The sequence below is a fragment of the Mya arenaria genome, chromosome 11, assembly GCF_026914265.1.
Source record: "Mya arenaria isolate MELC-2E11 chromosome 11, ASM2691426v1".
NCBI lineage: Eukaryota > Metazoa > Mollusca > Bivalvia > Myida > Myidae > Mya > Mya arenaria.
Window position 1 is genome coordinate 48,306,948 of NC_069132.1, and position 16,417 is coordinate 48,323,364.

A 16,417-nucleotide genomic window follows, 5' to 3' on the forward strand; every position below is an offset into this window, starting at 1 on the left:
GCTTGTCTCGGGTCACTTGATACCAGTGTTTGTCATGGGTCACTTGATACCAGAGCTTGTCTCGGGCCACTTGATACCAGTGTTTGTCATGGGTCACTTGATACCAGAGCTTGTCATGGGTCACTTGATACCAGAGCTTGTCATGGGTCACTTGATACCAGTGTTTGTCATTGGTCACTTGATACCAGAGCTTGTCTCGGGTCACTTGATACCAGAGTATGTCATGGGTCACTTGATACCAGTGCTTGTCTTTGGTCAGTTGATACCAGTGATTGTCTCGGGTCACTTGAAACCAGTGCTTGTCTCTGGTCACTTGATACCAGAGCTTGTCATGGGTCACTTGAAACCAGTGCTTGTCTCTGGTCACTTGATACCAGAGCTTGTCATGGGTCACTTGAAACCAGTGCTTGTCTCTGGTCACTTGATATCAGTGCTTGTCTCGGGTCACTTGAAACCAGTGCTTGTCTCTGGTCACTTGATACCAGTGATTGTCTTGGGTCACTTGAAACCAGTGCTTGTCTCTGGTCTCTTGATACCAGAGCTTGTCTCAGGTCACTTGATACCAGTGCTTGTCTCTGGTCACTTGATACCAGAGCTTGTCATGGGTCACTTGAAACCAGTGCTTGTCTCTGGTCACTTGATACCAGTGCTTGTCATGGATCAACTTATTCCAGTGCTTGTCTCCGGTCACTTGATACCAGTGCTTGTCTGGGGTCACTTGATACCAGTGCTTGTATGGGGTCACTTGATACCAGTGCTTGTCTCGGATCACTTGATACCAGTGCTTGTCTCGGGTCACTTGATACCAGTGCTTGTTTCAGGTCACTTGATACCAGTGCTTGTCTCTGGTCACTTGATACCAGAGCTTGTCATGGGTCACTTGAAACCAGTGCTTGTCTCTGGTCACTTGATAGCAGTGCTTGTCTCGGGTCACTTGATACCAATGCTTGTCATGGATCAATTGATTCCAGTGCTTGTCTCCGGTCACTTGATACCAGTGCTTGTCTGGGGTCACTTGATACCAGTGCTTGTCTGGGGTCACTTGATACCAGTGCTTGTCTCGGATCACTTGATACCAGTGCTTGTCTCGGGTCACTTGATACCAGTGCTTGTCTCAGGTCACTTGATACCAGTGCTTGTCTCTGGTCACTTGATACCAGTGCTTGTCTCTGGTCACTTGATACCAGTGCTTTTCTCGGATCACTTGATACCAGTGCTTGTCTCGGGTCACTTGATACCAGTGCTTGTCTTGGATCACTTGATACCAGTGCTTGTCTCGGGTCACTTGATACCAGAGCTTGTCATGGATTAACTGATTCCAGTGCTTGTCTCGGGTCACTTGATACCAGTGTTTGTCAAGGGTCACTTGATACCAGAGCTTGTCATGGGTCACTTGAAACCAGCGCTTGTCTCTGGTCACTTGATACCAGTGCTTGTCTCGGGTCACTTGATACCAGTGCTTGTCTCAGGTCACTTGATACCAGAGTATGTCATGGGTCACTTGATACCAGTGCTTGTCTTTGGTCAGTTGATACCAGTGGTTGTCTCGGGTCACTTGAAACCAGTGCTTGTCTCTGGTCACTTGATACCAGAGCTTGTCATGGGTCACTTGAAACCAGTGCTTGTCTTAGGTCACTTGAAACCAGAGCTTGTCATGGGTCACTTGAAACCAGTGCTTGTCTCTGGTCACTTGATATCAGTGATTGTCTCGGGTCACTTGAAACCAGTGCTTGTCTCTGGTCACTTGATACCAGAGCTTGTCATGGGTCACTTGAAACCAGTGCTTGTCTCTGGTCACTTGATACCAGAGCTTGTCATGGGTCACTTGAAACCAGTGCTTGTCTCTGGTCACTTGATATCAGTGCTTGTCTCGGGTCACTTGAAACCAGTGCTTGTCTCTGGTCAGTTGATACCAGTGATTGTCTTGGGTCACTTGAAACCAGTGCTTGTCTCTGGTCTCTTGATACCAGAGCTTGTCTCAGGTCACTTGATACCAGTGCTTGTCTCTGGTCACTTGATACCAGAGCTTGTCATGGGTCACTTGAAACCAGTGCTTGTCTCTGGTCACTTGATACCAGTGCTTGTCATGGATCAACTAATTCCAGTGCTTGTCTCCGGTCACTTGATACCAGTGCTTGTCTGGGGTCACTTGATACCAGAGCTTGTCATGGGTCACTTGAAACCAGTGCTTGTCTCTGGTCACTTGATATCAGTGCTTGTCTCGGGTCACTTGATACCAGTGCTTGTCATGGATCAACTGATTCCAGTGCTTGTCTCTGGTCTCTTAATACCAGAGCTTGTCATGGGTCACTTGAAACCAGTGCTTGTCTCTGGTCACTTAATAGCAGTGCTTGTCTCGGGTCACTTGATACAAGTGCTTGTCATGGATCAACTGATTCCAGTGCTTGTCTCCGCTCACTTGATACCAGTGCTTGTCTGGGGTCACTTGATACCAGTGCTTGTCTGGGGTCACTTGATACCAGTTGTTGTCTGGGGTCACTTGATACCAGTGCTTGTCTCTGGTCACTTGATACCAGTGCTTGTCTTGGGTCACTTGATACCAGTGCTTGTCTCGTGTCACTTAATACTAGTGCTTGTCATGGATCACTTGATACCAGTGCTTGTCTCGTGTCACTTAATACTAGTGCTTGTCATGGATCACTTGATACCAGTGCTTGTCTTAGGTCACTTGATACCTGTGTTTGTCATGGATCACTTGATACCTGTGTTTGTCTCGTGTCACTTAATACCAGTGCTTGTCTCGGGTCACTTGATACCAGTGCTTGTCTCAGGTCACTTAATACTAGTGCTTGTCATGGATCACTTGATACCAGTGCTTGTCTCGTGTCACTTAATACTAGTGCTTGTCATGGATCACTTGATACCAGTGCTTGTCTTAGGTCACTTGATACCAGTGCTTGTCATGGGTCACTTAATACTAGTGCTTGTCATGGATCATTTGATACCTGTGTTTGTCATGGATCACTTGATACCAGTGCTTGTCTTAGGTCACTTGATACCAGTGCTTGTCTCGTGTCACTTAATACTAGTGCTTGTCATGGATCACTTGATACCAGTGCTTGTCTCAGGTCACTTAATACTAGTGCTTGTCATGGATCACTTGATACCAGTGCTTGTCTCACGTCACTTAATACTAGTGCTTGTCATGGATCACTTGATACCAGTGCTTGTCTCGTGTCACTTAATAGTAGTGCTTGTCATGGATCACTTGATACCAGTGCTTGTCTCAGGTCACTTAATACTAGTGCTTGTCATGGATCACTTGATACCAGTGCTTGTCTCGTGTCACTTAATACTAGTGCTTGTCATGGATCACTTGATACCAGTGCTTGTCTCGTGTCACTTAACACTAGTGCTTGTCATGGATCACTTGATACCAGTGTTTGTCTCATGTCACTTAATAATAGTGCTTGTCATGAATCACTTGATACCAGTGCTTGTCTCGTGTCACTTAATACTAGTGCTTGTCATGGATCACTTGATACCTGTGTTTGTCTCGTGTCACTTAATACTAGTGCTTGTCATGGATCACTTGATACCAGTGCTTGTCTCAGGTCACTTAATACTAGTGCTTGTCATGGATCACTTGATACCAGTGCTTGTCTCAGGTCACTTGATACCAGTGCTTGTCTCTGGTCACTTGATACCAGTGCTTGTCTCTGATCACTTGATACCAGTGCGTGTCTTGGGTCACTTGATTCCAGTGCTTGTCTCGGGTCACTTGATACCAGTGCTTGTCTCGGGTCACTTGATACCAGTGCTTGTCTCGGGTCACTTGATACCAGTGCTTGTCTCGGGTCACTTGATACCAGTGCTTGTCTCTGGTCACTTGATACCAGTGCTTGTCTTGGGTCACTTGATACCAGTGCTTGTCTCGGGTCACTTGATATCAGTGCTTGTCTCTGGTCACTCGATACCAGTGCTTGTCTTGGGTCACTTGATTCCAGTGCTTGTCTCTGGTCACTTGATACCAGTGCTTGTCTCGGGTCACTTGATACCAGTGCTTGTCATGGATCAACTGATTCCAGTGCTTGTCTCTGGTCTCTTAATACCAGAGCTTGTCATGGGTCACTTGAAACCAGTGCTTGTCTCTGGTCACTTAATAGCAGTGCTTGTCTCGGGTCACTTGATACCAGTGCTTGTCATGGATCAACTGATTCCAGTGCTTGTCTCCGCTCACTTGATACCAGTGCTTGTCTGGGGTCACTTGATACCAGTGCTTGTCTGGGGTCACTTGATACCAGTTCTTGTCTGGGGTCACATGATACCAGTGCTTGTCTCTGGTCACTTGATACCAGTGCTTGTCTTGGGTCACTTGATACCAGTGCTTGTCTCGTGTCACTTAATACTAGTGCTTGTCATGGATCACTTGATACCAGTGCTTGTCTCGTGTCACTTAATACTAGTGCTTGTCATGGATCACTTGATACCAGTGCTTGTCTTAGGTCACTTGATACCTGTGTTTGTCATGGATCACTTGATACCTGTGTTTGTCTCGTGTCACTTGATACCAGTGCTTGTCTCGGGTCACTTGATACCAGTGCTTGTCTCAGGTCACTTAATACTAGTGCTTGTCATGGATCACTTGATACCAGTGCTTGTCTCGTGTCACTTAATACTAGTGCTTGTCATGGATCACTTGATACCAGTGCTTGTCTTAGGTCACTTGATACCAGTGCTTGTCATGGGTCACTTAATACTAGTGCTTGTCATGGATCATTTGATACCTGTGTTTGTCATGGATCACTTGATACCAGTGCTTGTCTTAGGTCACTTGATACCAGTGCTTGTCTCGTGTCACTTAATACTAGTGCTTGTCATGGATCACTTGATACCAGTGCTTGTCTCAGGTCACTTAATACTAGTGCTTGTCATGGATCACTTGATACCAGTGCTTGTCTCGTGTCACTTAATACTAGTGCTTGTCATGGATCACTTGATACCAGTGCTTGTCTCGTGTCACTTAATAGTAGTGCTTGTCATGGATCACTTGATACCAGTGCTTGTCTCAGGTCACTTAATACTAGTGCTTGTCATGGATCACTTGATACCAGTGCTTGTCTCAGGTCACTTAATACTAGTGCTTGTCATGGATCACTTGATACCAGTGCTTGTCTCGGGTCACTTGATACTAGTGCTTGTCATGGATCACTTGATACCAGTGTTTGTCTCGTGTCACTTAATAATAGTGCTTGTCATGAATCACTTGATACCAGTGCTTGTCTCGTGTCACTTAATACTAGTGCTTGTCATGGATCACTTGATACCTGTGTTTGTCTCGTGTCACTTAATACTAGTGCTTGTCATGGATCACTTGATACCAGTGCTTGTCTCAGGTCACTTAATACTAGTGCTTGTCATGGATCACTTGATACCAGTGCTTGTCTCAGGTCACTTGATACCAGTGCTTGTCTCTGGTCACTTGATACCAGTGCTTGTCTCGGGTCACTTGATATCAGTGCTTGTCTCAGGTCACTCGATACCAGTGCTTGTCTTGGGTCACTTGATTCCAGTGCTTGTCTCTGGTCACTTGATACCAGTGCTTGTCTTGGGTCACTTGATTCCAGTGCTTGTCTCTGGTCACTTGATACCAATGCTTGTCTCGGGTCACTTGATACCAGTGCTTGTCTCAGATCACTTGATACCAGTGCTTGTCTCTGGTCACTTGATATCAGTGCTTGTCTCGGGTCACTTGAAACCAGTGGTTGTCTCTGGTCAGTTGATACCAGTGCTTGTCTCGGGTCACTTGAAACCAGTGCTTGTCTCTGGTCTCTTGATACCAGAGCTTGTCTCAGGTCACTTGATACCAGTGCTTGTCTCTGGTCACTTGATACCAGAGCTTGTCATGGGTCACTTGAAACCAGTGCTTGTCTCTGGTCACTTGATACCAGTGCTTGTCATGGATCAACATATTCCAGTGCTTATCTCCGGTCACTTGATACCAGTGCTTGTCTGGGGTCACTTGATACCAGTGCTTGTATGGGGTCACTTGATACCAGTGCTTGTCTCGGATCACTTGATACCAGTGCTTGTCTCGGGTCACTTGATACCAGTGCTTGTTTCAGGTCACTTGATACCAGTGCTGGTCTCTGGTCACTTGATACCAGAGATTGTCATGGGTCACTTGAATCCAGTGCTTGTCTCTGGTCACTTGATAGCAGTGCTTGTCTCGGGTCACTTGATACCAATGCTTGTCATGGATCAACTGATTCCAGTGCTTGTCTCCGGTCACTTGATTCCAGTGCTTGTCTGGGGTCACTTGATACCAGTGCTTGTCTAGGGTCACTTGATACCAGTGCTTGTCTCGGATCACTTGATACCAGTGCTTGTCTCGGGTCACTTGATACCAGTGCTTGTCTCAGGTCACTTGATACCAGTGCTTGATTCTGGTCACTTGATACCAGTGCTTGTCTCTGGTCACTTGATACCAGTGCTTTTCTCGGATCACTTGATACCAGTGCTTGTCTCGGGTCACTTGATACCAGTGCTTGTCTTGGATCACTTGATACCAGTGCTTGTCTCGGGTCACTTGATACCAGTGCTTGTCTCTGGTCACTTGATACCAGTGCTTGTCTTGGGTCAATTGATTCCAGTGCTTGTCTCTGGTCACTTGATACCAGTGCTTTTCTCGGGTCACTTGATACCAGTGCTTGTCTCGGGTCATTTGATATCAGTGCTTGTCGCTGGTCACTCGATACCAGTGCTTGTCTTGGGTCACTTGATTCCAGTGCTTGTCTCTGGTCACTTGATTCCAGTGCTTGTCACGGGTCACTTGATACCAGTGCTTGTCTCGGGTCACTTGATACCAGTGTTTGTCTCAGGTCACTTGATTCCAGAGCTTGTCATGGACCACTTGATACCAGTGCTTGACTTGGACCACTTGATACCAGTGCTTGACTTGGATCACTTGATACCAGTGCTTGTCTCGGGTCACTTGATACCAGTGCTTGTCTTGGGTCACTTGATACCAGTGCTTGTCTCTGGTCACTTGATACCAGTGCTTGTCTCGGGTCACTTGATTCCAGTGCTTGTCTCGGGTCACTTGATACCAGTGCTTGTCTCGGGTCACTTGATTCCAGTGCTTGTCTCTGGTCACTTGATACCAGTGCTTGTCTTGGGTCACTTGATTCCAGTGCTTGTCTCTGGTCACTTGATACCAGTGCTTTTCTCGGGTCACTTGATACCAGTGCTTGTCTCGGGTCACTTGATATCAGTGCTTGTCGCTGGTCACTCGATACCAGTGCTTGTCTTGGGTCACTTGATACCAGTGCTTGTCTCTGGTCACTTGATACCAGTGCTTGTCTTGGGTCACTTGATTCCAGTGCTTGTCTCTGGTCACTTGATACCAATGCTTGTCTCGGGTCACTTGATACCAGTGCTTGTCTCCGGTCACTTGATACCAGTGCTTGTCTTGGGTCACTTGATACCAGTGCTTGTCTCAGATCACTTGATACCAGTGCTTGTCTCTGGTCACTTGATACCAGTGCTTGTCTCGGGTCACTTGATACCAGTGCTTGTCTCGGGTCACTTGATACCAGTGCTTGTCTCGGGTCACTTGATACCAGTGCTTGTCTCGGGTCACTTGATACCAGTGCTTGTCTCGGGTCACTTGATTCCAGTGCTTGTCTCTGGTCACTTGATACCAGTGCTTGTCTTGGGTCACTTGATACCAGTGCTTGTCTCGGGTCACTTGATATCAGTGCTTGTCTCAGGTCACTCGATACCAGTGCTTGTCTTGGGTCACTTGATTCCAGTGCTTGTCTCTGGTCACTTGATACCAGTGCTTGTCTTGGGTCACTTGATTCCAGTGCTTGTCTCTGGTCACTTGATACCAATGCTTGTCTCGGGTCACTTGATACCAGTGCTTGTCTCAGATCACTTGATACCAGTGCTTGTCTCTGGTCACTTGATATCAGTGCTTGTCTCGGGTCACTTGAAACCAGTGGTTGTCTCTGGTCAGTTGATACCAGTGCTTGTCTCGGGTCACTTGAAACCAGTGCTTGTCTCTGGTCTCTTGATACCAGAGCTTGTCTCAGGTCACTTGATACCAGTGCTTGTCTCTGGTCACTTGATACCAGTGCTTGTCATGGGTCACTTGAAACCAGTGCTTGTCTCTGGTCACTTGATACCAGTGCTTGTCATGGATCAACATATTCCAGTGCTTATCTCCGGTCACTTGATACCAGTGCTTGTCTGGGGTCACTTGATACCAGTGCTTGTATGGGGTCACTTGATACCAGTGCTTGTCTCGGATCACTTGATACCAGTGCTTGTCTCGGGTCACTTGATACCAGTGCTTGTTTCAGGTCACTTGATACCAGTGCTGGTCTCTGGTCACTTGATACCAGAGATTGTCATGGGTCACTTGAATCCAGTGCTTGTCTCTGGTCACTTGATAGCAGTGCTTGTCTCGGGTCACTTGATACCAATGCTTGTCATGGATCAACTGATTCCAGTGCTTGTCTCCGGTCACTTGATTCCAGTGCTTGTCTGGGGTCACTTGATACCAGTGCTTGTCTAGGGTCACTTGATACCAGTGCTTGTCTCGGATCACTTGATACCAGTGCTTGTCTCGGGTCACTTGATACCAGTGCTTGTCTCAGGTCACTTGATACCAGTGCTTGATTCTGGTCACTTGATACCAGTGCTTGTCTCTGGTCACTTGATACCAGTGCTTTTCTCGGATCACTTGATACCAGTGCTTGTCTCGGGTCACTTGATACCAGTGCTTGTCTTGGATCACTTGATACCAGTGCTTGTCTCGGGTCACTTGATACCAGTGCTTGTCTCTGGTCACTTGATACCAGTGCTTGTCTTGGGTCAATTGATTCCAGTGCTTGTCTCTGGTCACTTGATACCAGTGCTTTTCTCGGGTCACTTGATACCAGTGCTTGTCTCGGGTCATTTGATATCAGTGCTTGTCGCTGGTCACTCGATACCAGTGCTTGTCTTGGGTCACTTGATTCCAGTGCTTGTCTCTGGTCACTTGATTCCAGTGCTTGTCACGGGTCACTTGATACCAGTGCTTGTCTCGGGTCACTTGATACCAGTGTTTGTCTCAGGTCACTTGATTCCAGAGCTTGTCATGGACCACTTGATACCAGTGCTTGACTTGGATCACTTGATACCAGTGCTTGTCTCGGGTCACTTGATACCAGTGCTTGTCTTGGGTCACTTGATACCAGTGCTTGTCTTGGGTCACTTGATACCAGTGCTTGTCTCTGGTCACTTGATACCAGTGCTCGTCTCGGACCACTTGATTCCAGTGCTTGTCTCGGGTCACTTGATACCAGTGCTTGTCTCGGGTCACTTGATACCAGTGCTTGTCTCTGGTCACTTGATACCAGTGCTTGTCTTTGGTCACTTGATTCCAGTGCTTGTCTCTGGTCACTTGATACCAGTGCTTTTCTCGGGTCACTTGATACCAGTGCTTGTCTCGGGTCACTTGATATCAGTGCTTGTCGCTGGTCACTCGATACCAGTGCTTGTCTTGGGTCACTTGATACCAGTGCTTGTCTCTGGTCACTTGATACCAGTGCTTGTCTTGGGTCACTTGATTCCAGTGCTTGTCTCTGGTCACTTGATACCAATGCTTGTCTCGGGTCACTTGATACCAGTGCTTGTCTCGGGTCACTTGATACCAGTGCTTGTCTTGGGTCACTTGATACCAGTGCTTGTCTCAGATCACTTGATACCAGTGCTTGTCTCTGGTCACTTGATACCAGTACTTGTCTCGGGTCACTTGATACCAGTGCTTGTCTCGGGTCATTTGATACCAGTGCTTGTCTCGGGTCACTTGATACCAGTGCTTGTCTCAGGTCACTTGATTCCAGAGCTTGTCATGGACCACTTGATACCAGTGCTTGACATTGGATCACTTGATACCAGTGCTTGTCTTCGGTCACTTGATTACACTGCATGTCTCCAGTCGCTTGATAACAGTACTTGTCTCGGGTCACTTGATAACAGTGCATGTCTCGGGTTACTTGATACCAGTGCTTGTCTACGGTCACTTGATACCAGTGCATGTCTCCAGTCACTTGTCGCGGGTCACTTGATAACAGTGTTTGTCTCGAGTCACTTGATACCAGTGCTTGTCTCGGACCACTTGATACCAGTGCATGTCTCCAGTCGCTTGAAAACAGTGCTTGTCATGGGTCACTTGATACCAGTGCTTGTCTCGGGTCACTTGATACCAGTGCTTGTCTCGGGTCACTTGATGACAGTGCTTGTCTCGAGTCAGTTGATACCAGTGCTTGTCTCGGGTCACATGATACCAGTGCATGTCTCCAGTCGCTTGAAAACAGCGCTTGTCTCGGGTCACTTGATGACAGTGCTTGTCTCTGGTCACTTGATACCAGTGCTTGTCTCAGTCACTTGATACCAATACCATTGCTTGTCTTAGGTCACTTGATACTAGTGCTTGTCTTAGGTCACTTGATTCCAGTGCTTGTCTTAGGTCACTTGATTCCAGTGCTTGTCTCAGATCACTTGATAACAGTGTTTGTCATGGATCACTTGATACCAGTGCTTGTCTTAGGTCACTTGATACCAGTGCTTGTCTCGGATCACTTGATACCAGTGCTTGTCTTAGGTCACTTGATACCAGTGCTTGTCTTAGGTCACTTGATAACAGTGCTTGTCTCAGATCACTTGATACCAGTGTTTGTCATGGATCACTTGATACTAGTGCTTGTCTCAGGTCACTTGATACCAGTGCTTGTCTTAGGTCACTTGATACCATCGTTTGTCATGGATCACTTGATACCAGTGCTTGTCTTCGGTCACTTGATACCAGTGCTTGTCTCAGGTCACTTGATACCAGTGCTTGTCTCTGATCACTTGATACCAGTGTTTGTCATGGATCACTTGATACTAGTGCTTGTCTTAGGTCACTTGATACCAGTGCTTGTCTTAGGTCACTTGGTAACAGTGCTTGTCATGGTTCAAAATTTCCTCCACACCTGGATAACTGAGAACAGATTGCAATATCAAACAAGAGGCCCAAAAGGGCCTATACTCTACTGGCATGGCTTTTGTGGTCATATCAATCTACAGCATGTATGTATGGGTAAAAGGCAACAGACATATAGTTTATGTTTTGTGTTTGGGTTACCTGAAAACGTAGCACTTTCAACATCTGAGCCCAGAAAGTATTGTAAGCAGATTAGTTGCATGAACTATTTTAATATGTGCCAAGTAAAAGTCATCTGAAAAAAAAATGCTTTCAAAACTGTACTCATAGTAAAAACTTCTGTAGTTTTAAAAGTTAAAAAAAGTTGGTCAAAAGGTCAAAGTCTAGGGCATCCTAGGACAACATTGATCAATTTGAACAAACATTCACAATCAATTGTGCTGAGATGGATGCACGAACACACAAAAAGATTTCAAACCTTTCCAGATTTATGTTTACCAAACCTGTGAACCCTGGGTGTGGCCAGTAAGACACCAGGTGCATAACTTAAACATTCACAACCAATTTTGTTAAGATGAATGCGCAAACTACAGAACTTAAAGCTAAAAAATGGCCTTTGGGCTTTCAACAAGAACAAGGCAGAGTAATTCACAAAATCAATTGCAGAAACAAAAAACAAATTGTCTCTCAAAATCCTAGACTTGCAAATTGTCTCCCTTAACTCTAAACTTGAATTTACTAGTACATGTAAACTTGGCTAAAAATAGAATTCGCTCATGCAGACCTGGCTAAAAATAGAAAGCATTTCTTTAAAACTTTCATGGCCCATAATCTAGGCATTTATGGGCGGATCTGGCTGGTTTTCGAAAGGAACCGAGCTCTAATGGATATCTAGATACTGTACAAGTTTCATCGAGATACAATCAAAACTGAAGACTGTATCGTGTTCACAACCAATTGTTTACAGACGCACGAACGCACGACCGCACGGACGCACATACTACGTACACATTACCATCGCATAAGCTCTTCTGGCCTTTGGCCAGTAGAGCTAAAAATTGTTTCTGTTTTTAATTAAGATAAATGAGCATCATTTCTGCACGAACAAAAACATTTTATTGATTTAACATTGATGTATAGATTATAGTTTGTGTACTACAAATTTAACAAATTTATTCTAAGGGAGCGAAAGCTACTGTTGGAATATGTTTGTTTAATGTGTAAAACATAAATATACTGTATACCCAACTTAGTTTATAGTTGAAACTTAGGTAAGCAGATCATAAGGAACTAGAGCTGTCACAGGAGTGACGAATACCCCCAAATGCCGCCTGGACACAGGAATGGCAAACCATTCCTTTGAAAAGAGGCCATAACTCCAAGGTTACTGCACACTGCATCTTCTTTTATCATGCATGTATTGTTTTATTTAAATCTGTTGAGTAATTTAGAAGTTACACTGCTGACAAGAAAAACTAGCTGATGCTCTAGCTGATCTCTTCTGGAATAAGACAAAACCGTTTTTCTATTTTCGTAACAGTGCACAAAAACCTTTACTCCACTGGCCCCATTTTCAATCACAAGCATTGTCTTCACAGGCTGCCTATACAGCAAGTTTCATCACAATATCTCATGCCCAATTAAAGTTATGAAGCAGAAACCATTTTTCTATTTTTAGTAACAGTGACCTTGACCTTGGCCCCACCAGCCCCAATATTGAACTTGACCTGTATCTTCTGTTGTTACACATGTGTACCAAAAAATGTTCAAATCTGTCAAGCCTTTCATGAGTTATCGTCCGGAAACCATTTTTCTATTTTTAGTAACAGTGACCTTGACCCCACCAGCCCCAATATCGAACTTGAACTGTATCTTCTGATGTTACACCTGTGTACCAAATTTTTTTCAAATCTGTCAAGCCTTTCATGAGTTATCGTCCGGAAACCGTTTTTCTATTTTTAGTAACAGTGACCTTGACCTTGGCCTCACCAGCGCCAATATTGAACTTGACCTGTATCTTCTGATGTAACACCTGTGTAACAATTTTTTTTTAAATCTGTCTAGCCTTTCAGGAGTTATCGTCTGGAAACCATGAAAACCGACCGACCGACCGACAAGCTCACTAACTTGATCTGTATCTTCTGATGTTACACCTGTGTACCAAAAATTGTTCAAATCAGTCTAGCCTTTCATGAGTTATCGTCCGGAAACCGTTTTTCTTTTTTTAGTAACAGTTACCTTGACCTTGGCCCCACCAGCCCCAATATCGAACTTGACCTGTATCTTCTGATGTTACACCTGTGTACCAAAATTTTTTAAAATCTGTCAAGCCTTTCATGAGTTATCGTCCGGAAACCGTTTTTCTATTTTTAGTAACAGTGACCTTGACCTTGGCCCCACCAGCCCCAATATCGAACTTGACCTGAATCTTCTGATGTTACACCTGTGTACCAAAATTTTTTCAAATCTGTCTAGCCTTTCATGAGTTATCGTCCGGAAACCATGAAAACCGACAGACCGACCGGCCGACAGACCGACCTACCGACCGACAAGCTCACTCCTATATACCCCCTTAAACTTCGTTTGTGGGGGTATAATGACCTCTTATTCAAATATAGGAATCAATTAAGTCCTGTAGGTTAATAACAAGGCATGATCTATTTAACTCTGATTGCTATTTTTGAGGCGAGAATCATCAACCACCATACATTCACATTAATTTACTAAAAAAAGGGTATGACTGATTCGTAAATGCTTATATTTGTCAGGGGTGTTGTTTGTCATTCCTTCAATAAAACATATTTTTTTAAATATTTTCTTCTACCTGAAGACATTTTGATTGGAACACGTTGAAGAATGGATTCAGTATGAATATTCTCCGTAGAATTTCCCAGAATTATTGCATTGAGCAAACCTAAAAAGAAAGAAAGAAATGCGTTATTTAACTGAAGTGTAATTATCTACATGCAATATCTGGTCATTCACAAAAAAAAAAGATTTTAGGGTTTTCAGATAAATTGTTGGAAGGTTTTAATTCGTTCTATGAACCAAACATGTCCGGAAATGCCAGTTTTTGTTACTCAACTGGCCATAACTCTGGTTTTACAAAGTGCAGCGGGGAACGTAACCCCAGGTGCACAAGTTCATCATCTCCTGACTCTTGGTGAAATAGTTTTTGAGTTTTGGGCGACAAAAGTCCAGAAAAGCCATTTGTTTGCAAATTCAAATGGCTATAACTCTAGTTTAACCAAATGCAGTGGGAAATGAAACCCCAGGTGCACAACTTATTTAGCATAATACTTACGGACGGAATCACGGACGGACGGACAAACTCACGCACATAATCACTGACAGACAACGGCAGTTCTATATCCCCCCATTTTCATCACAGAAAACTCCATGAAACACAATCATACCTATGTTTTCTGGTTGGACATCCGTATCAGCAACAATGTCTACGTGACCGTCTGATGTTAACAAGAACAGGTTTGCAATGTAGACTGCCACCTGACGAATGTACGTCTGGGAGCTAAGACTGCCTCCTGTACCTTTATGTGGAATAATGAAGACAATGCGTTATTCTTTTAGCTTATAGTTTACACACATTTATTCTTGCTTGATTGTTAAGACACCTATAAGCTTATATAACTCACAGTCTGTTTCCTTGGTACAATCCACAACAGTTACTGGTGTCCTTTTATTTATCAGAATATGAAATGTTTTAAATATATTATGGTAAGTCATCAGATGGTGTGTTAAAATTTAAAACACTGACCAGGAAGGACTGTCAGCTAATAAAGCCAAAGCATACTGTATGTTGGAATTATTTCAACCAACTCGCTCTACATGTACTTCAGGATTGGATGCTGAGATAGACAATGTCTATCACATGAATCCTTACATCAAGTGTAAGTAGACAAACCTTACCGATGATAATGCGGAATGGCTGTTCTGCAACCAGTCTAGCTGGCCCCATTGTCAGGGGACCCCTGTTGTCCACAGTGTCAAGGTCTTCTCTGCATGAACTCCAGCCCTCTTACAAAAAAGAAAGAGGACAGTATAGCACAGTATAGCACTTGTATCCCCCTTGACCAATACAGTGCCTGGAACACTTTTAATAAATTAAGGCTACTCCTTGGCTAACTGTATTTCCTCATAATGACAATTTAGTATCTCATCAGCCATCTTTTATCTATATGAAGCTCAGAGACCACTAAAAACATTTTCTATATATTTTTCAAGATACAGGAATCTTAACTTAAGGTAGCACACCCCTAATAGGCACCATTTCAAACCATGATCAGCTTGATGATTTCTTAATGTGTATCATTTCCTGGATTCAAAAAAAAAAATAAAAAAAAAATTACCCTCAAATAACAATTTTATTTAAATTTGAGTTACCCTACCCCCATTTCAAAATTGTCGATAAAAACGACATCACCCGAGAGACAAGAACAATCCTTTATTTCATTTTATTATTCAAAAGTTTGGTAATAATTTGGTATCAGAGTAACAAGAAATATATTTGCTTTCAGAAATAATACATTATTGATCACATCACCAACAAATATAATCATACTGTACTGAAATAGCCATATGGTATTTCAATTTTAACATACTGTTTTGACCGCGTGAAAATGGAACATCGATGTTTAAAAGCAAAAATAATGTTCTAGAAATTCTCATGACCTGTTCTTTATAAATAATTATCTTTAATCTTTTGTGAACCTTATGCCCAAAAAATCAAAATGTTTTACCGTCTCATTTAAAAAAAAAAGTTTGTAATTCCTGAAATTTATAAAATCTTCACAGAAGCTAATATTTATGTGTAAAAATGTATTTAATTACTTTTTAATGAAAATACAATATTAACTTTTGTAAAAAGATGTAAGCTAATGAAAACAAAGAAGAAAACAAGAGCTGTCAGTAGACAGCGCGCTGGACTATTCCCAGTGATTGACAATATGAAATAATATCCATTCTGGAGGATATTGTTTAAGGACATTTAAGTTAAAAACAGGAACTTGTAAATAGAAAACAGTGTAAATAAAAAAGGCTTGTTGAATGGTCAATAGTAAGAACATTATAATAAGATAATAGAAATTAAGGCACATTGTATCATTAGAAAAACATGTACAAGCATACATAAAACAGTAACATAACAGGACTTCGTAGGAAAAATTACCTGTGATGAAAAATGTAAATAAAAACAAGAATGAGTATTCATAGATAAATGGGATGGTACGCAAACTTAAACGTAAATTCTAGGTCTTAAAAGGGGCATAATTTGGTCAAAATGCTTGATACAGTGACCTCCTCCTGTGTACAGGCTGGGAGCATGATGGTGAACAAGCTTTCGAAGTTTCAAAGCCAGATGTTAATGGACTTTGAAAATATTTGAGGTGGTATGCAAACTTTAACGTAAATTTTAAGTAAAAAAAGGGGCATAATTTTGTCAAAATGCTTTTTGTGCAAAGTTTC

General features: G+C 43.4%; 1 protein-coding gene across 3 annotated transcripts in view; it reads right to left on the bottom strand.

Annotated features, from left to right (window-relative positions):
• Nucleotides 1-16,417, bottom strand: part of LOC128207480 (uncharacterized) — a 106,702-nt gene that overhangs the window by 10,565 nt on the left and 79,720 nt on the right. For all 3 annotated transcript variants that reach the window (XM_052910427.1, XM_052910426.1, XM_052910428.1), the window contains exons 12-14: nt 14,864-14,971; nt 14,353-14,484; nt 13,761-13,850 (exon numbers count right to left, since the gene is read on the bottom strand). In XM_052910427.1, coding sequence (XP_052766387.1) covers nt 13,761-13,850; nt 14,353-14,484; nt 14,864-14,971 — 330 coding nt within the window. The remainder of the gene's footprint in view (nt 1-13,760; nt 13,851-14,352; nt 14,485-14,863; nt 14,972-16,417) is intronic.